The sequence below is a fragment of the Syngnathoides biaculeatus genome, chromosome 14 (assembly GCF_019802595.1).
Source record: "Syngnathoides biaculeatus isolate LvHL_M chromosome 14, ASM1980259v1, whole genome shotgun sequence".
Classification (NCBI taxonomy): Eukaryota; Metazoa; Chordata; class Actinopteri; order Syngnathiformes; family Syngnathidae; genus Syngnathoides; species Syngnathoides biaculeatus.
Window position 1 is genome coordinate 19,161,395 of NC_084653.1, and position 22,079 is coordinate 19,183,473.

At 44.4% G+C, this 22,079-nt stretch overlaps 1 protein-coding gene across 3 annotated transcripts in view; it reads left to right on the plus strand.

The window, feature by feature from the left end:
• The first annotated feature begins 2,749 nt into the window (after positions 1-2,749).
• The window catches only part of LOC133512333 (rho GTPase-activating protein 20-like), a 32,243-nt gene continuing 12,913 nt past the window's right edge, over positions 2,750-22,079 (plus strand). The window contains exons 1-9 of one of the 3 annotated variants that reach the window (XM_061841855.1): positions 2,750-3,039; positions 7,501-7,583; positions 14,506-14,682; positions 17,777-17,926; positions 18,776-18,817; positions 19,778-19,862; positions 19,940-20,017; positions 20,092-20,158; positions 20,352-20,537. In XM_061841855.1, the coding sequence (XP_061697839.1) occupies positions 2,935-3,039; positions 7,501-7,583; positions 14,506-14,682; positions 17,777-17,926; positions 18,776-18,817; positions 19,778-19,862; positions 19,940-20,017; positions 20,092-20,158; positions 20,352-20,537 (973 nt within the window). In that variant the 5' untranslated portion in view covers positions 2,750-2,934. Of the gene's footprint in view, positions 3,040-7,500; positions 7,584-12,493; positions 12,547-13,868; positions 14,111-14,505; positions 14,683-17,776; positions 17,927-18,775; positions 18,818-19,777; positions 19,863-19,939; positions 20,018-20,091; positions 20,159-20,351; positions 20,538-22,079 lie in introns of those variants that run through there. The other 2 variants (XM_061841856.1, XM_061841857.1) reach the window with 2 other exon arrangements.

The following is a 22,079-nucleotide window of genomic DNA, read 5'->3' on the forward strand; positions in this document are numbered from 1 at the left end:
TGTTGGGCCTGGCGTGCGCCTCGTCTAGTGGTGGGCGTGCCTGGGATGTTTTTCATGTTTTTGTTATCAGCCAATAGGGCGGCTGGAATTGAGCCCTGTCAACCTTTGCTTAGACAGGACAAATATTTTAAAAAATCAAATATTTTGGATAAATGTCAACCTCCTACTACATATAACGCCTTTACTTCCATCTCTTACGACTACCGCATGCTATACTACCTTCTACTACCTACATCTGCAAGTACTACCTCCCACTACAATGCTACTAAATACTGTACTCCCTTCTACGTGCTACTACTACTTCTATTACATCTCTTACTAGCACTAATAGTGCGGTAATAATACTGCATAGGACTACCTTCTACTACTAGAGCAATTGGAGTACTTCGACTACTATACTATACCAGATACAACAGCCATCTACAAATAATACTTATCTTCTACAACTTCTACTATTCACTACTACTGCAACATACTACAAATACGACTACTACTACAACTCATACATAAAACTCTACTTCTAATACAAACTATTACTACAACATACACCGATACTTCTAGCCCATACTACAATGATGCCACATGCTACTACTGGTACCTACAATTTCTCATATTACCTACTAATACCTCTGCTATTACTACTTTCCAACCTACATGTAGGTTAGGGTAGAAGGGTAGAAGTACTGTACTACTATTACTACTCCTATTACTACTGGTACTACTACTACCTGCTGTTCCTAATATTAAGTACTAACAATACTCCTACAATCCAAACGATTGCTAAATTTCTTTCACCACTACTATGACGACAACAAGTACTACCCACTACTACTACAAATAACCCTGCCTCCTATTGTACAAATACTAATTCCTACGATTATTAAAACTATGAATGACTACTTCAACTACAGACCATTACAACAACATAATGCTTCTAATACATCCTATGACTACTACTAATACATACTACTGCATCATCTGTGTATTACTACCTACAACTTTTCATAATGTATTACCAACTAATCCTGTACTTCTGTTACTACTACTGTACTGCTTCATACACACGACTACTAACTTCTACCTACCATATGCTATTATTTAGCATAGTTTATACTACTATACAGTACTGTGACTTCCACTACTACTATTAGTAGCACCATCTACTTCACAGTAAAGTCGCTAAATTAGCGTGTAACACGAGTTTATGGATAGGACACGGCAGAGAAAGGAAAAGTCTGCAACGTCGTTATTGTTTTCATCCTCCGGCCGGCAGAAAGAGTGCAAAAAAGAGCGCAGGCGGGCGGCGCACGCGGCGTTTCCAACCGCAACGCTGACACACCCTGGGCCGAGTCTGGCGCTGGGCTCTGGATCCTCCGCGCAGACCAGACCGGAGGAGACTGCTGCTGTCCGGAATAACACCACCAAACCGACAGCTTGCCTGGAAAAGCGTCTGCGCTGGCTCCAGACTTTAACTGGAGCGTCATTTAACTCGGCTGCGTCATACTCAGAGCTACTTCGGGGGAGTGGACTTAGAAATTTGGATTGCTAGCAGTAGTTTGTCAAAACCAGTTACTGACCGTGATACACGACTCGTTAAACATTGTAAGTCCAGCTATCCGTTTTCTGAGCCGCCCATCCTCACAAGGGTGGTGGGTGGGCTGGCACCTATCCAGCTGACTTTGGGTGTGAAGTGGGGTACTCACACAGTTGGCCAATTGTAGGGCACCTACTATTAAAAAAAATAAAAATATTCACGGCTATCCACAATTCAGAGTCTTCAATCAAACTACTTTTGGAATGTAGTGTGGGAGGAAACCGGAGTACTTGGAGAAAACCCACGTGCAAAAAGGGAGAATGTGTAAATGCCAAACGGAAGCCGGAATTGAACCCTGTACCTCAGAGCTGCGAGACACGTGCTAACCACTCGGTCACCATCAAATATGCATACAGTATAAAATAATAATAGTGATGTAATCACCAAGGATTACAATTAGTACGACGAATACAACATTTTAATCCATCCATTTTCTTAGCCGCTTATCCTCACAGGGGTCGCAGGGAGTGCTGGAGCCGATCCCAGCTGTCAACAGCCAGGAGGCAGGGTCCACCATAATGCCAGCCAATCACATGGCATATAGAGACAAACAGTCACGCTCACAATCACACCTAGGAGCAATTTTGTGTCCAATTAATGTTGCATGTTTTTGGGATGTGGGAGGAAAACCGGAGTGCCCGGAGAAAACCCACAGAGGCACGGGGAGAACATGCAAACTCTACACAGGCGGGGCCGGGATCGAACCTGGGTCCTCAGAACTGTGAGGCCAACCCTTTACCAGCTGAGCCCACAGTGCCTCCATATTTATTCTATTTCAATTTATTACAATGATCAAAAGTAAATATTATTTTCAATTCCACAGTCTCACAATTTCAGTTGGACAATTTTCAAATTTAATATCCAATTTTCTCAATAATTTAACAATATGAACTTGTTCTGTGAAGGGTTTTCTGTCTCCGAAATCTTCAAATGAAGTCATTACAGTCAAGCCAGACTTTCCTTTTCCTGTCAACTCGCGTCCTGCTGACCTGTCAAAATAAAGTAGAGCTTAAGAGAAGAAAAGAAAGCAACATTTCACGCTGCTCCGTGGAATTATCTTATTTTGGTAGTAAATCAGAAGTGTTTCTTGTTCCACTCAGTGGCGCTTGATGTTGATGTTGCTATTGGGAGGTCGCCTAACAGAGCGGACTCAGACCAAATTGCGCCCGCTCAAAGTCAACACAGTCGCGGATTGTCCCTCGGCGAATCCCCGCCGTCATGGATCCTCCTCGGGCTCGCGTCCAGCTGTCCGCCGGGTAAAAGCAACAAGTTTATCGGACCACCGTATCATGGGAATACCAGTTGGCCGGCGCACTCGCCCCGGTGGATAAGTTTTCTTGATGGAAAGCATGTCACCGCAGCAACTGCAGCCGGGCGCCGCCATGGGCCGGAGCGGCTCGGACTCTGTGGCCGGGAACAACGCGTCATCCCCGGATAGTAAAAAGGTAGACAGCCGCTCCTGTTTCCCGCCGTCGCATTTTATTACGAACAATTGTGCGTCCTTGCTTACGCATTTTACGCAAAAAGTAAGTCCATTTCGGAAACTTTGTGGCCTATTAAAATTTCCATCTCCTCTTTTTGGAATCAAATGCAATGTTTTAATGGCAAAAATGGCATTACTTTGGGGAAGTACCACTGACTGACCAACAGCTAAATATTTATGGACATGTACCTTCAGCTTTCTAAAAAAAAAATGTGCCTCCCAAACAACTTTTCGTGTTCAACTGCTGAATTTACATGTATACATATTCTAATTTTATAAGCAAACGGTGTTTTAATGAAAAAAAAAATCAAATTTACACGAGAAATTAGCTTGGCTGTACAACATGAAATATTGTGGGAAGCATGTCACTTGAATTTCCGTCTGATGCATTTAATATTATTATTAAAAACACGCGCAAACACACAGATAAGCGCACAAAACACGCAACTGTTGCAGTGATATGTCACAAAAAAAATCCTGGTAAGTAGCGCGGCCTGTGGTTATTGTCGGAATCGCGTTATTTGTGAGGAAAAAACTCCATTCAATTTTGCTTTTTTCCAATTTTTTTTTTAACCATTTGGCTACATATTTAACATTAAAATGATGTTCCATATGTGTATGAAATGTAAAAAAAATCTACAAAACTACAATCAAGTAAAAGAAAAACGCAAAGATGGTCTTTTTGATTCTTGCTGAACTGTGGTTTCTCTCCCAAAACATTTGAGTGAATGTAGCTCTCCCCATGCTCTCTGTGGTCAAATACTGCATATCTGTGCAAAAAAAAAAAAAAAAAACATGCGCGTCTGTCATCAAATGGACTTTTCATGGACATGACGTTATGACATTTACTTGATATTGCCACATTTTTCACACATTTATGCCCAAATATTACATTTCGTGTTTGACTATCGCATTTTGAACTTTTGTAGATCAAATCTTTTTTTTTTTTTTTGTTTTAACGGGACAGTATCACTTTTAAATGGGAGCCAGCGTGTCTGAGCAATGGAGTGCACTAAATACAGTAGTGTCTCTTTTACTTAACACATCCATAGCCTCGCATTGTAGTCTTTTTGTGCGAAAATATTGTGTTGTAAATGCAAAAAATAGCATTTGCATACTGGGAAACCATCACTTTCGTTCCCAAGTATATCATTACGTGACAATATAAGGTTTTTTTTCCCACCGTATTTGTGCCAAAACGCTAGTTTCTGTCTTCAAGTGTTGTATTTTATGCACATATATTGAACTTTTTCTCAGCAAATAGTTTATTTATAATGCGTTATCACGTTTACAGAGGAAAGTAGCCTATATAACCAAGTTCCCTGAATACAGGGAGTCCTCGGGTTAAGAAGGTCTCGACCTCAGACGTTTCGACTTTACAACGCCCGACCCCCGTCCGCCATTTTGTCTGCCTGTTTGTCCGTGTTTGTATCTTCGCATTTGTCGCCCTCCTTTTTAGACATCATGGCCCCAAAAAAGAAAGCTCTGTCTTTTAGCAATGCTTCCGCAGCCAAAAGAAAATCCCCTACCATGGAAACCAAGATCAAGATCATAAAAAGATTGGTGAAAGGAGAGACAGCAACACCACGAAGGCTGCGGTCGGTCGACCGTGGTGACAATTTTTAAAGACAAAGCCCGTATTTTAGCTCATCTGAAGGGTTCCGTTCCTATGTCGGGTACAAGGATCACAAAACAAGGTTCTTTGATACTTGTCGAGCTGGAGAGGATTGAGGACCAGGTTCCTTCGCAGTAGCTGAGCACAGCCTCCCCTTCTTCTTCTCCATCCACCTCTCACCAGTAATGCTAAGTACATCATTTTGTTTATTTCAATGTTTTTTATTCAAAATATTTAGATGTAAATTCTGACTTTAACGGTGGAATCCGACTTAAGTTGAAATTCCAGTTAAGTCGCTAATCTAGGAACGGATCTCAGTCGTAGCCCGAGGACTCTCTGCAGTGTCTTTTCTTAGCCTGTTGTGATCAAATACGGTATTCAGTAGCAAAAAAAATAATATTTGCATAATCGGGAACTATCACCTCTCGAGTGAAATATTGCATATTTGTGACAGTTTTTGTGTCCCCCCCACAAAAAAAAAAAAAAATCATGGTAAACTAATTTTTCTGTCCAAATCTCGCACTTTCCTGGATCATATGTGGCACAAAACAACTAGTGCAGTCATCTACATAAACACCGAGTAATACTGTAATGCAGTATTTTGGTATTTGGAGCAAGTAATGCTGCATTTCACATCAGTGAAGATGTCTCAAATGTGTCTCGAATTGTTTTAGCTGCACCCTGTTGAGGTGTTTGCTGTCATTAGTAGATTTCAGTCCCCGGTCACCAAAGCGCTCACCAGTGTCGAATTTCCACATGCCGAATTTTATCTGCATTTTTCACTCAAGACGCTGGTGTCAGAATGACGAATGGGCTGCTCGGCGGCGTGTACGTGCATAATATGCAGTACTGTACATGCACTTCAATAGCTGATATCAAATAGTTCAATTAGCAATGCGAGCTTTTATGAGCAAATATATGATTTTAATGGCATATGATAGCTAGCTTGACTGAGCAAAAATCTATCACATATTATAAAGCTTCTGTTTCTTTGGCCCAATAGCGATTCACGAGCTGCACAAAGCTAAACGTGCTGACTTTTGACTGACACTTATTTGCGAGGTACAAATTTAACACCGTTTATGATCACGGTGGTTGTTGTAGAACGCGGTTTAATATTGCGGCGACCGCAGACATCCCAAATATTCGAAACATGTCCCGGGTGTGAGGCAACGCGACGACGCGATGTGGCAACTTTCGACTTGTTCCTCTTGTTATGTCACAAGTGTGCCGCGTGTGCGCCGATGCACAATCATCGCACAGATCGTGCTGGTCGTCTTCGACATTTATTTTTATGGCGCGTCAGAAATATCCAAGGGAAATAAATATATTTTGTTTTTCTTACATACTGTAAAGCCTTTTCGTTGTGCTTTGATATACGGATGTGATTCGTTCCGTGACTCCACTTGTAAATTAAAACACATCCATCCCCGATGAAGTAAAATACAATTAATCAATTCCACCTCACCCCCCCCCAATTTTTTTCCACATTTTTTGAACAAGACAAATAGCCCTCTATACTATTGCACTTTATAAAAACATACTTTATTGATATCACTTTGTGCTTTATAAAAACAGTTATCAAATAACAACATAAAAGGTAAAGAATTGAACAGTTTGCTTCAATTCAATGGACATTTTGCTGCTCCTTCTGGTGAATATGCCATCTGGGCCCAGTACAATATCCACTTATCCTCATCAGGGTCGCAGGCGTGCCGGCGCCTATTCCAGCTGATGGCGGGTGACTTGAACTGGTCGCCAGCCAGTCGGAAGCCTCATACGGACAAACTCATTCTCACTCAGATTCACAGTCAACTGTGCATGTTTTTGTAATTTGGGAGGAAACTGGAGTAACCGGAGAAAACATGCAAACACGCTGCGGGTGGATTTGAACCCGTGACCTCAGAACTGTGAAGCAGATTTACGAACCGGTCATCCACCGTTCCACACATAGCTCCTCATTGAGCTGCAAAATTATCTGTTTTTTGCAGAGGTTAAGAATATATGCCCGAGTATTGTTACATTATCTGTCTACATGTGTTGCTTACAACTTGTGTTCAAATATCCATTGCTTAAACTGATGCTAATATTGAACTTATCCCATTATATGTTAGCATTAAGCACATCATTCTCTTTGTTTTGTTTATCCATCCATCCATTTTCTTCGCCGCTTATCCTCACAAGGGTTACAGAGAGTGCTGGATCCTATCCTAGCTGACAACGGGCAAGAGGCGGGTACACACTGGACTAGGTGCCAGCCAATCGCAGGGCACATCGAAACAAACAGGCAGACTCACAGTCACACCTATGCGAAATTTAGAGTGTCCAATTAATGTTACACGTTTTTGGGATGTGGGAGGAAACCTGAGTCCCTGGAGAAAAGCCACGCAGGCACGGGGAGAACATGCAAACTCGTTGTTTTGTTTACTTTAAAGCAAGCTAAACCTTGCCGTGCATGAGGACGGCAACAGGTGCTTTCCACGAACCTGCACAGTGAGATGAAGGATAAACAATAAATGATCTCAATTTGGGATTATTGATGGATTGCGTCTCAATACTTTTGACCAAAGTCCAATTTCCCCCTTGTCACTTTCCATGTTCAGCGCTTGAAACTCGATTCCTCTTTTTTCCTTGTCACCCGTTGTGGCCACTTCTCTTTTCCTTTCAGCCGCCACACTTCCTCTCGTCGTCTCTCTTCTGCCACAGACGGACACAACATGGCTTCGTGTTTCCTGCGGCGTTAATGAAAACGAACACAAAATCTCGTCACGTGTTTGATTGACTGTTTTTCTTTTGTGTGTGTGAAAGATGAAAACGCTGGCTCAGAGAAGGCAATCCGCTCCCTCATTGGTCATCAGCAAAGCACTGACCAGGTCTAGAAGCACGTCCAGGTATGCGTACACACACACACACACACACACACATACATGCACCTACAGTGAAGAAAATAAGTATTTGAACACCCTGCTATATTGCAAGTTCTCCCACTTAGAAATCAGGGAGGGGTCTGAAATTCTCATCGTAGATGCATGTCCACTGTGAGAGAGATCATCTCAAAAGAATAATCCAGAAATCACAATGTACCATTTTTTTAAATGATTTATTTGTATGATACAGCTGCAAATAAGTATTTGAAGACCTGTCTATCAGCTCGAATTCTGACCCTCAAAGACCTGTTAATCCGCCTTGAAAAGTCCACCTGCACTCCATGTATTATTCTGAATCAGATGCACGATGTATGAGGTCCTTAGCTGCATAGAGACACCTGTCCACCCCATACAATCAGTAAGACTCAAACTGGTAACATGACCGAGACCAAAGAGCTGTCCAAAGACACCAGAGACAAAATTGTACGACTCCACACGGCTGGAAAGGGCTACGGAGAAATTCCCAAGCAGCTTGTTGAAAAAAGGTCCACTGTTGAAGGAAACATTAGAAAACATGATGGCCAATCTCTATCGGAGTGGAGCCCCATGCAAGATATCACCTCATGGGGTCAAAGGTGAGGAATCAGCCCAGGACTACACGACAGGACTTGGTCAATGACCTGAAAAGAGCTGGGACCACCGTTTCCAAGGTGACTGTTGGTAATACACTAAGACGTCATAGTTGGAAAGCATGCATGGCACGGAAAGTTCCCCTGCTTAAACCTGCACATGTCAAGGCCTGTCTTAAGTTTGCCAAAGACCATTTGGATGATACAGAGGAGTCATGGGAGAAAGTTTTGTGGTCAGATGACACCAAAATGGAACTTTTTTGTCATAAGTCCACGAACTGTGTTTGGAGCAAGACGAATGATGACTTCTATCCCAAGAACACCATCCCTGCTGTGAAGCATGGGGGTGGTAGCAGCATGCTTTGGGGGTGTTTTTCTGCACATGGGACAGGAGGACTGCACTGTGTTAAGGAGAGGATGACCGCGGCCATGTATCGTAAGATTTTGGTGAACAACCTCTTTCCCTCAGTCAGAGCATTGAAGATGAGTCGTGGCTGGGTCTTTCGACATGACAGTGACCCGAAGCACACAGCCAGGAAAACAGAGGAGTGGCTCCGAAAGAAGCATATCAAGGTTCTGGCTTGGCCTAGCCAGTCTCCAGACATAAACCCAATAGAAAATCTTTGGTGGGAGCTAAAACTCCGTGTTTCTCAGCGACAGCCCAGAAACATGTCTGATCTAGAGAAGATCTGTGTGGAAGAGTGGGGCAAAATCCCTCCTGCAGTGCGTGCAAACTTGGTGAACAACTACAGGAAACGTTTGACCTCTGTAATTGCAAACAAAGGCTACCGTACCAAATATTAACATTGGTTTTCTCAGGTGTTCAAATACTTATTTGCAGCTGTATCGCACAAATAAATTGTTAAAAAAAATCACACATTGTGATTTCTGGAATTTTCTTTTTAGATGATCTCTCTCACAGGGGACATGCGCCCACAATGAAGGTTTCAGACCCCTTGATGCTTTCTAAGTCGGAGAACTTCCAAAATAGCAGGCTGTTCAAATACTTATTTTCTCCACTGTATGCAAATAACATACGCGTGCACACACAATGGCACAGAGCCCCTCCCTCGCCGCCCCCTCCCTTCTCCAAGCTGGCAGCGCATGAAACAGAAGTGGTGTGGCCACGGCTAATTAAAGTTTCTCCCGGTGCGTTTGGCTGCGCTTATCAGGTGGGAGGGGAAGGAAGGGATTTGCGCACGTGTGCCACGATGAACACGCTCGTATCTCATAAACATGTCAATCAGCCCCCCCCCCCACTCCCCCCCCTCCTTCCTCCGAGCTGCATGTGAGTCACATGACCCCGCCCCCTCCCACGCTACTCTCGGCATGGGCCGGGACCCATCGGCCCTCTAACGAAACACTGAGTCAATATCACACAAACCAATGTGTTTGCACGACAACATGTGTTGCGTGTTACCGTATGATGCTGGCGGTCTTAGCTGGCTAACTAACACGCGTTGCGTGACGTCGTTGCATGACAACAAAATGAATGCAGTCTACGTGTGTGTGCGTGAGTCAGAATGTATATGCGTACTATTGTGTGTGATAGGTTTGTGAGCGTATGTATGCATAGAGATGTACATATACATATAAACATATGTATGTTCATGCCTGCGTGGGTTTCCTCCAGGCACACCGGTTTCCTCACACATCCCAAAAACATGACACATTAATTGGACACTAAATTGCCGGTAGGTGTGATTGTGAGTGCGGCTGTTTGTCTCCATGTGCCCTGCGATTGGCTGGCAACCAGTTCAGGGTGTACCCCGCCTCCTGCCCGTTGACTGCTGGGATAGGGTCCGGCACTCCCCGCGACCCTTGTGAGGTTAAGCGGCAAAGAAAATGGATGGATGGCTGGATGGATAGTACAGGACATGTATGAGGACAGCAGAAACGCGGTGAGATGTGCCGTAGGTGTGTCAGAAGAATTTAAGGTGGAGGTGGGACTGCATCAGGGATCCACCCTGAGCCCCTTCCTGTTTGGGTTACTCATGTACGCAATAATGGATAAACAAAAGCAGCTAGCACCGTGCCGACCATTGTCACATAGTCGAAGTATCAATTCTTCTTAACATAAATACTCAAATGTCAAATCTATGATGTATTCAAAATACCCCAAGAGGTACAATTTGTCACAAATGTTACCTGAGTAAATGTAGCTCGTGACTACCGACATCTGCTTATTAGTCACTCAACGGCGTCATTGTGGTTGATAAATGCCATGCTGTACAAATACAAATATGGCTGCCTAACAAGTCAATGGCGCATATTTGCCTTCTCTGACATTGTCGCCATTTTCTTCTTTGTTAACATGCTTTGCAAACTGTAATCGTGCATTCCATTTCCCTCCTCCTCGAATAAAAAATGTGCGCACCTGGCATTGAAGACATAACCGTGTCTTTTGTGTGCTTGCTCTGTTACGCTTTGACGAATTGAACTGATTCCTGCCATTAAAAGGGATGTATACAAATGTGTCAAAGTGAGAGGGCTGGCAGTTAAAGAAGGGGATCCAAAAGGCAAAAAAAAAAACCCAAATCCTTGAGCATTTTTTCTTCTCAGAGTCTTGGAAATACTTGAATACTAGTTGCTTCCCGAGTGTGTATAAATGTATTCATGTGTATACTGTAAAACACTGCACGTGTTTTTGAATTTGTGTGCACTCAGTATGTTATAACTTGTGAGGCTCGTATGTTTGTGTGTGTTTGTGTATTCCTGCTCGTAGTAGTGTACTGTGAGATTGTGTGTTTATGCATGCACAGTACAGTGCAATATGTGTGCATGTATGGACAACTTCATATCTAAACATGTATTGTACGTTGTTTGTGTATATGTATGTGTTTTTGCACGTGGTCTACTTCTATGCAAACACACGCATTTGTGTCATAGTGTAACTGCGTATAGTACATGAGTGTGTGTCAGCGTGCGCGTCTGCAGGTATGTAAACAATCTCAGCGGCCTTCTGGCTTCTTTTGTTATGCAGGCGAGTTTCACACAATTTGTCCAACATTTGTCCAATCACATGACCTCATGCTGCCTTGCTGCTGTTTCATCATAGGCAGGAAAGTACCGAAATTGTGTGCATGTGTGTGTGTGTGTGTGTGCGTGTCTTGGCAACTTGTTTTCCAAAATTCTGACATTGTCAAAAGTGAAATTCAATCGAGCAGTGAGGTCACTTCCTGCTGGCCTGGCTTTCCCATCAGGAGCCCCCAAAACAGAGACCCTGGGTTTTTAGTTCGCTGCTTCCACGCACGCACGCACGCACGCACACACACACACACACACGCTTCTACATTGTAATCATCCCATTATGTAGGACATCTTGCAACATCTCTTTTAATTAAAAAAAAAATTATATATTCTGACCTGATTCTGTGCGCGTGCACACGTTACAGCACAGACGCGGGGCTGTGAGTCACACGGGTGGGAAGACATTAGAAAGTGAGAATTTTCGACTTACTGTGGTCGCCTGTCAATCAAACGATCACTGCTCTGCTTTTATTTTTTATTTATTAAGCTAGTAGACTTTGGTGTTTTATTGCAAGTCATCAAATTTTGGTGTCTTGCTCCACCCACGCGCAATTAGGAAAATGGAAAATGTTTCGCAATTTAGAGTTGTCCATCTGTGTGGTACAGTAGGTGTTTCAAAATGAGGTCGCAAATGGTTAAAATAACCTTAAATAACTAAAATGGCAGACTTCCTGTGTTATTTCAGGCATGTCTTGCTGAGACTTTAGTGCGTCTACTCATCGTCAAACCAAAATGGCAAAATCTGTCTTCTCAGTCATGTTTTGTCGAGGCTTTTTGGAGCGTCCACTTATGATTGACATCCTGACCAAATGTCATGTTGCTATGGGTTACAGGCTTCGGGGGCTGACTTTTCCAAAAGTTTCACGGGTCCACCGAGCAATGCGAGCAGCGATTAGTATGCTGTGTTGTGTGTCTGTGTTTGTCGGCGGCATTAATCAACATCGGGAGCGTCACAATGCGGCCATTAGCGGTGCATCCGTCACGCTCAAAAGCGGGTGGGGTGCACTTCGCTGTCAATCTGGCATTCAGTGCGCCGCGATGCAGGCTGAATACTGACTACGTCGTCTGTTTGCGCTTTTATTCCGGGAAAACAAGACACCGTTTCAGGAATTCAAGCATTTTTTATTTTTTTTTTAGATTCATGTAATCCTCTCTGAAGTCACTGTTATGATACTACAAAGTACAACATAAAAAGCCATAACGTGACATCATATTGTAACATTACTATTTTTTCCATCCTACAAGCCGCGACTTTTTTCACATGCGTTCCACCCTGCAGTTTATGCGATGATGCAGCTGATTTGTGCATTTTTTCTAATTGCCGCAAGGTTGGTACTCGAGTGGAGAAGGTTAGAATGAGACCGACTTTTACTGGCCCTGTTAGCGCTGTGCTAGCGTGTTGCTGCTGTGTTAGTGTTGTGACTCACTGATATTAACTGGTCAATTTTACATGAACCGGCCCTGTTAGCATTAGCGCAGTGCTCGCATTAGCGTGGCGTTAAACTCTTTCTGTGTACCGTCTTTCTTTGTAAATGTCTCGTGTGGAAAAGGTAAGAATGAGACCAGTGGAATATATGTGCCGAGGAAGTGACTTTTACCGCCCCTGTTAGCGCTGCCCTAGCGTTAGCGCTGTGCCAGCTTGTTGCTGCTGTGTTACTGGCGTGTCCCAGTAATATTTATCGGTAAATTTTATAGTAACTGGCCGTGTTAGCACTGCGCTAGCACTGTGCTACCGTGTTGGTGTTGTGTCACTGGCGTGTCTCAGTGATATTTACCGGTAAATTTTAAATTAACCGGCCCTTTTAGCGTTAGTGCTGTGCTAGCGTTAGCGCGGCGTTAAACTCTTTCTGTGTACCCTTTTTGTAAACATCTCGTGTGGAAAAGGTAAAAATGAGACCAGTGGAATATATGTGCCGAGGAGGTGACTTATGCCGGCCCTGTTAGCGCTGCGCTAGCGCTGTGCTAGCGTGTTGCTGCTATGTTACTGGCATGCCTTAGTAATATTTACAGGTAAAATTTATATTAACCGGCCCTGTTAGCGTTAGCGTGGTGTCAATCTCTTCTTGTATCTATATCTTGTGTTGAAAAGGTAAGAATGAGACAGGTGGAATATATGTGCCAAGGAAGTGGCTTTTACCGGCCGTGTTAGCGCTGTGCTAGGGTGCTGCTGTTGTGTTATTGCCGTGTCTCAGTGATATTTACCGGTAAATTTTATATTAACCGGCCCTGTTAGTGTTAGCGTGGCGTTAAACTCTTTCTGTGTACCGTCTCTCTTTGTAAATATCTCGTGTAAAAAAGGTAATGAGACCAGTGGAATATATGTGCCGAGGAAGTGACGTTTACTGGCCCTGTTAACGCTGTGATAGCGTCAACTCATTCTGTGTACCGTCTTTCTTTGTATATATCTCGTGTGGAGAAGGTAAGAATGAGTACACGTTAGAGTCTTCTATAAAGCGAGCATGCGTGTTTTGGGAATGTGGCATGAAACCCCACACAATTAAGCACAGGGGTAAGACTATTTATGTTAAGTTTCTTATCCATATTTATTTCATTTGGGCCACAGTAAGGCACTAGGACACACGCTGTAACGCACATCATCCGTGTGTCATCACGCCTTTGATGTTTGCTTCCTTCCTGCGTGCCAGCAGAATTCTTTGATGCTTTCATTGTTCGTAGGCTGTTGTCTCTGAGGGACCGATTTGAGCACGGCTCCTGATTAAATATGCCGTACTTGGAGAAATTAAATTTCATCATCATTCATTCATCCGAATGCAACGGTAAACTGCAGCCATTTTAAAAATACTCTACACAGGAACGCCGAAATTCAGATATTCAACCCAAGTCCTCCGACCTGTGAAGCGGATTTGCTAACTGTCGCTCCTACACAATGAGGTGAAAAGATACCAACACATTTTTTATCATATTTCAGCAAATAATTAAAGGCTGTGGTTATTTTCTTATTAAAACTTAAATTCTGCCCACCTCATAATAATTACATTGTCAGTGCTGTTTTGGTTTAAAAAAAAAAAAATGGGCCTAGCGACGCCACTGATGCTGATGTGCTTGCTAGCAAGTTGGGTTGGTGGGTTGTTCGTGAGAGGGACGCCGTGTGTTTGTAAACACGGATGGGATGCAGATAAGCTGACATTATTTGTCCAAACAGGAAAGGATGGAGCGCTCCGGTCGCTTCCTGACTTTCATGTCATGACAACCGGTCCGCCGTATACTTACTCGTTTTTAGCCAATCAGAGGACAGTCAAGAAGTAATGGCGGGTGCTTCATTTCAGGGAGAGCTGCCTGACTCCGGTGAGTCCAGAGTCTTGCAATCTGGTCCAGAGCTTCCTGAGCGAGTGTCCTGGCCAAGCGTTCCTGGGTCACGTTCAAGTCCAGATGAAGATGGGCCTGCAGACCCAGGACAGACATCTCTTCCTCTTCACTGAGACGCTCATCGTCACCAAGACCAAGTCAGTCCTCACTTCAGACACTTCGCTCTTTACCACCATTACCGACTTCCTTACCTCATTACCCCAATAACCCCTGACCTTATGGCTCTGTCTCACTGGCCTTCAGACTAATTAGCTACCCGATGGCAACTTGAGTCTCTGCTGGTTGCCTTGATCTCTTCGCGACATATCTGGAGAGTCCTAGCCAGGTTACCTTTTTCTAGTCTCAAATGGGGAGACTTCTCGACGTCGACACTACCAGGGTAATTGGTCTCGGCGAGACGTCGCCCTGGTAAGGTCTCCTGAGTTCCCGCAACTCAGCCGGTCTCCACCAGTGAGATAGGGCCTTTACGAGTCACTCTCCCTCCTGGTTCCACCTTACCCCCTATCATTTTCCTAAACCCTTCTAAAAATCCCCAAATCCTTCATAGCCTAACCTTCCCAAAACCATGCACCCGTACTTCATCCGACTACGTTCTCACCTCAGTACCCCTTAACATCCTAAAACCCTAAATCCTCACTTCACATCCTCCTTGTTTCACTCCTTCCTTACTTTGATCCACTACTACCTCCTTACCTCCCTAGAATAGTCAATAGTAATCAAAATCACGAGGAATAGAATTTAGCATAAAGGGGAATTCTCGTGGTTTGCATTAACAATGTATCCGATAGGTCATGTAATATGTGCCCTATTTTGACAATGTGATGTTAAATCCTCTCTCATTTAATAGTGTTTGGAGAAGATTTTCATCAACAATTACAAATTTTCAGGGGCGCTGTGATTTTCGTGAGTCACATGATCTACGTGGTCGTATGTGACGTGTTACATGCCATTCCAAACACTCGATTATGTGGGACACCATTTATGCCCAGCGCCGATTTCTCGGATTTATCCTCATCTGATGAAGAAATAGCAGCATCGGTCGATCGTGAAGACGGAGGAATACTTCCATACAGATTTGAACCTGTGGCTGTAATTAATGTTGAATATTCGGATGGTTCTTCAGTCGGAATGACGCGGAGTCTGACTACTCCGAGGCCTATGCGCGACATAAGTGTGTAAACAAAGGCCCCCGGAGCTCCGGGCCGGCAGCCATGGATGGTTCTTCGGACAGGAATGACGCAGAGTCTGACGAGCGAGCTCCGGCGGCTGGCCGCGAGCCGATCTTCCAGGTGGCCGAGGCCGTTAGCCCCGGACGCCGAAGCTAGGCTAAAGGCCTCCGGCGCCACCTCAGGCGGGCCACGAGCTCCGGTGACGGGCCGCGAGCCGAACTTCGACGTCCGGGGAGGCCTTTAGCCGAGCTTCGGTGTCCGGGGCTAACAAAGCGGGTAGCGGCGGGCCACGAGCCGAGCTTCCAGGCGGTGGAGGCCGTTAGCGTAGCTGTTTTCCTCACGATGTCGTTAGCTCAACCCCCCCTTATCGCAATTCCATCCCGAACAGCCTAGATTCTTACACACAGTACTTGTCTTCGGCTGACTATCTATCTTCATACCTCCCCATCTTCCTCCTTAACAGCCGTCCTCCTTCCTTCCCGGCTCTTTACCTCCCCCCACTCACTCTGAGCCTCGCTAGCTCTGCGGTTCCCTCTTTACCCCCGTAACTCTCTCCTCTCATCTTCTTCCTCCCTCCCCACCGCTTCCCTCTCTTTGGCTATTACCTCATCTTTCCCCCTTTTCCTCCCTCTTGAACTCCTCCAACCTCCTCAATTCCTCGCTACGCCTCGCTCTCCTAAACATGTAATTATTTTCCGGGCAATTAAATCCATATGAAGCCCGGCGGGGATCAAAGCCCGGTGCGAGGGCTCCCCACCCAGACTAGTGCACCGAAATAGAAACTTAAACAGCACTGCCTTATTTACTGCACGCACGCACACACACAGACGGGCAGACCCAGCAGGACCTTTGTGGCCGGTTCCAGACCCCTCGGCTATAATTGTCGTTATTACGCTACGGCTCGCCTGAACGAGTGCCAATTTTGTGGAATGTTTGACAAAATGGCCGTGCCGGATTGACGTGTACCGCCCGCATTTGGAAGAGGTAAAACGCACTTTTGGGTGAGCACACCTGCTCCTAAACAACGCACAGCTTTGCACGAGCTTGAGTTTTAGTCTTTAGGCTCACCTACTCGCTTTGGTTTTTCCATTAAATTTCTCCTAAAGGAGCACTTTGACGTATGATATGCAGGGCTAAAAAAGTTTTAAAACACAACCCTTTTTTATTAGGGGTATCCACATTAGGTGTCATGTTTTTTTTTTTTTTTTTTTAAAGGGGATTCACATTGGGTGACTGGTTAGTACATTTGCCTCACACTTCTGAGGACCCGGGTTCAAATCTGGACCCGCCTGTGTGGAGTTTGCATGTTCTCCCCGTGCCGTGGGTTTTCTCCGGGCACTCCGGTTTCCTCCCACATCCAAAAACACGCAACATTAATTGGGGACTCTAAATTGCCTCTAGGTGTGATTGTGTGTGTGGCTGTTTATCTCGATGTGCCCTACGATTGTTAGGCAACCAGTTCACGGTGTACCCCGCCTCCTGCCTATTGACAGCTGGGATAGGCTTCAGCACTCCCGTGACCCTTGTGAGGATAAGCGGCAAAGAAAATGGATGTATGGACACTCTAAATTGCCCTTAGGTGTGATTGTGAGTGCAGCTGTTTGTCTCAATGTGCCCTGCGATTGACTGGCAACCGGTTCAGGGTATACCCCGCCTCCTGCCCGTTGACAGCTGGGATATGCTCCAGCACTCCTGTGACCCTCGTGAGGATAAGCAGCTAAGAAAATGGATGGATAGTTAAAATTAATTGGGCACTCTAAATTGCCCCTAGGTATGATTGTGAGTGCGGTTGTTTGTCTCTATATGCCCTGCGATTGTCTGGCAACCAGTTCAGGGTGTACCCTGCCTCCTACCCATTCACAGCTGGGATAGGCTCCAGCACTCCCGTGAGCCTCGTGAGGATAAGCAGCTAAGAAAATGGATGGAAGGATTGCTTTTTTTCAGTAATGTAATGGATTTCCTATTTTGAGCAATTGTGATGGATTCGACGATGAAAAGCGTTCTTCACTTGAAGCACTCATACAATAAGGAAGGGCTAAGATGGTCCAATATCACCCCGCAGGTCTCCGTCTCACTTCAAGGTGAAAGCGCGGGTGCGCGTGTGCGAGATGTGGACCGCCGCCTGCGTGGAGGAGGTATGCGAAGGCAGCACCAGCCCGGAGAGGAGCTTCGTCCTGGGATGGCCCACCTGCAACTACGTGGCCACGTTCAGGTACAAACCGCAGCGTTGTCCGAAGTGTGCCACGGTGTTTTCCACCATAGCTGTCATCATCACGACATTAATATTTTTCCACTGGAATCCACTTGTTTACCTCCATCGCCAAATATATCTGTCAAGTATGTTTTTTAACCAGCGGAGGAAGTTGGATGAGGGTCTCACCCAGCTCGCCCGTGAAATTCAAGTGGCGTCAGGGACTCGTTCCGTACAAGCTTGAAGTTGAGCTTGTTTTTGCAATGTGAATGACAGCATAAAATAATTGGATTTTTGGGCGTCATGTCCTGCAGGGGGAACATGGCCAAAAATAATAATGGGATAAAAAGTGTGCCTCTTTTTATATAGTGTACGTAGACATCTGGTTTCAAGTGTACATTGCCTGTTACTGACCGTGCCGTACCCTTTTTTTTTTTGGACTCTTTGAATTCCTTTTGAGTCGTTTTGTTTATTTCCATAGCAGAAAGTGGCTGTGAAATACATTTTATAAGTTAAAGAGGGAAACCTCAAAATATGTATAGACAGTACAGTACACAGACCCTGAAGGGCGGCGAGCCATTCCTAACGGTCCTCAGCTAAACCGCAGCGTGACGGGCTCAACTTCAGACTTACAGACGCGCGTGCGCACACGCACACACGCATTCACATGTGCTGCAGTAAGTTTAAACCATTCCACCCCGTGGCCTCATCGCAGGCATCCATGACATGACGTAACATTGTAACATTCCCCCTCAGCGAGAATCCGTTCGTAGCTTCAGAGCCCGTTATGTAACCCAAGTCTTCTCAACAATATTGTTCTGAATGTACGCTTACAGTACGTGTATAATAATCCTTTCATTTTCTCAACAGCTCCGAGGAGCACAAAGAAAAGTGGCTGCTGCTCATCAAAAGGTACAGAAGGATTTCGTATTAAGTTGAAAACATTTGAAAATGCGACACTTATAAATGATAAGTTGGTTTCTAGCGAGGGAAAAACTATTGAAAACTATTTTTAGCTGACCTGAAACATTTTTTATGACATTTATGAATTCATTACAATTTAATTAGGATTTAGTTTTCTACATTAGTTTTCTATATTTTAGTTTGTTTCACTTAATGTATTTTTAAATTATTTTTACCATTGATTGTTTTGCCATTTTTTAAAGATTTATTTTAATGTAGATTTTTGTTCATATATTTCTAGTTATATTAATTAATTTCTGAATTGTTTTTATTAATATTTTTTAATTAATGTACTTTTTGTCTGATTTGTGTTCATGTTTTTATTGTTTTATATACATTTATTTATTATTTGGATCATTTACATATTTTATTTCATATCCAATTTACTTTCATATAAGTTTTCATAATTTTATTTGTATTAATTTTAATGTAATTGTAGTTCTTTGTATTAATTTAGTTCTGAAAATTTTTTACTTAGTCATTTGATTTTTAGTTTTTTTGAAAGAGGTTATAATAATCGATTGAGATTTATTGATTTAGTAATTTGAATGTTTCATTTACATTTTTTATAAAGAGAGAGAGAATTTTGTATGAATTTGTTTTTATTTTATATACACTTTATTTAATGTTGGATTTTAGTAATATATTAGTTTGTCATGTTTTTCATTTTTTATCTTAATGTTTTTAAAATTAGTGTATTGACTTTACTATTTTTTATATTATTTTTTCCATTGTTATTCAATTATTTCAATGTAGTTTTGTTATTCTCATTTTAAAGAATTATATTTTGAAATGTAGTTGTATTTGGATTTTTTTCTCATTCATTATTCTTCATGTATGTATTTATTCAGAAAATTCAATGCGCAGTGTTTAAAACGACAAGAAACATTTGCTGTGTTTGCTTGCCAGTCGCATCAACGAGGGAAAGGAGAAGGATGACCCCAAGACGGTCCCGCTCAAGATATTTGCCAAGGATATCGGAAACTGCGCTTATGTAAAATTCCTCTTCTCGCATAATTCTGATGACTTAATTCTGTGGTGAAATGAAAGTGCCCAACTTGGCGTGTCCAGGCCAAGACGCTTGCGGTCAACAACTCGGACGACACCGACGACGTCATCAGCATGGCGCTCACGCAGTTCGGCATCGTCGTAAGTGCCGCTTTCACGTCCCATTTTGAAAGTTTGACTTTGAAACCCCAACCGTGGGGGTTTTGGGTCCATAGGGTTGCGTGAAGGACTACCGCTTGTGGGTGAGCTCCAGTAAGGACGAGCCGCCGTACCCTCTGATTGGTAAGGACCGCCCCCTTCCTGCACGTCACTTTGAAGAGCTTTTCTTGTCCTCATTTCAACTTCCCCATCTGGAAGCTCGCCGTGTCCCTTTTGTTTTTCGGCATTTCTGACATTTGTTTTGGATTTCCAAACATCCCCACTCCGGCGGTTGCAGGGGATGGCGGTAATTTTTTGCAAATCCCTTCCCGTCCAGGCCACGAGTTCCCGCTTAGCATCAAGATGAGTCACATTCGAGACGGCGGCGGGAGTCGAGGAGATGCGGGCGGTCCGTGTGACTGTCCTGAGGTTCAGCTGCTGGACCGGTGCCTACCTCCGGACACGCAGTGCCACTTCATACTCAGACCCAGCAAAGTCACGCACGGCACCGATGCGCTCGGAGGTGAGCAACAGCAACACCAAAGAGTCACTAGCGCCGCTTGAGTAGCCAGACGGCGGTGCCTTGACATACGAGTGGAATTCGTTCCTTGACAACGCTCGGATCTTAAATCATCGTTCCCGTTTTAAATGAATGGAAATGCCGTTAATCCATTCCAGCGTCCCAAAAGAACCCCCCAAATGTTTGCGTTTTAACAAAAATATCACTTCTGGTTCATTTCACCTGTCCATTTTCTGAGCTGCTTATCCTCACAAGTGTTGCAGGAGTGCTGGAGCCTATCTATGGAGCCCGTCTATCTTCGACCAGGAACCGTGGTATGCCCTGAATTGGTTCCTAGCCAATCGCAGGGCACTTAGAAACAAACAACCGTTCGTACTCACATTCACACCTATGGTCAATTTAGAGTCTTGAATCAACCAGGATTTGAACCCCAGTCCTCAGAACTGTGAGGGTGACCCTCTAACCAATCGCCCACCATGCTGGCTTTTTAATAACTGATTTATTAAAATAAAACAATATAAATGTCAAGTGTTTTTGCCACGTATTTTCAGTGCAGGGCAGCAAGGTGGATCAGTTGGTAAAGCGTTGGCCTCACAGTTCTGAGGACCCGGGTTCGATCCTGGCCCCGCTTGTGTGGAGTTTGCATGTTCTCACCGTGCCCACATGGTTTTCGCCGGGCACTCCGGTTTCCTCCCACATTCCAAAAAGATGCAACATTATTTGGACACTCTTAAATTGCCTCAAGGTGTGATTGTGAGTGTGGCTGTTTGTCTCTATGTGCCCTGCGATTGGCTGGCAACCAGTTCAGGGCGTGCCCCGCCTCCTGCCTATTGACAGCTGGGATGGGCTCCAGGACTCCCCTCCTGAGGATAAGCAGCAAAGAAAATGGATGGATAGTTAAACAAAAACAAGATGAAGTGCCTGTGTTTTTGAGAAGCCTGCCCCCATCTCGCAAGCTCCTTCGCGGGGGGATTCCCGAGAGGAGCCAAGTGATGCGACGTGTGGGATGTGTTGCCTCACAGCCCGCCCAGAATGTTCTTGAACCCCCTTCAAACGTTAACTAACAAAGAACGAGTATGGGAAAAAGGAAGATGGAAACGTGAGTGGCGATAACATGCTTGAAGGTCAGCAGGCAGCCGGGCAAAAGCAACAGCCGGCGGCGGGTAAGCGATAGGACAGGAAACGGGACGGGACAATGCGAGAAAGACAAACAAGATGGACGCTGACAGCAGGGAAACACGCGCTCCACTCTGCAAAATAATAAGAAATAACAAAAATCCTGTGAGACTCTCCAGGAGAATAACATCTGATGTCATTTTGTGAAAGGTTCAAAGGAGGGTTTCATGCCAGGATTTGTCTTTCTAACTCGATCCACCCCAGCCTGAGGACGGGAGAATGTCCCTTATTTATTGGGAAAGGAGGTCGGATAGGGGCACCCGACAAGAGTATGATTTGTGTTCCAACCGTAATCATGGAGGAGGATGCTATTCATGTGGCGCAGCTTGAGGCGGGCAAGCATCAGGTGGAGGCGGCAGTGGAAGATGG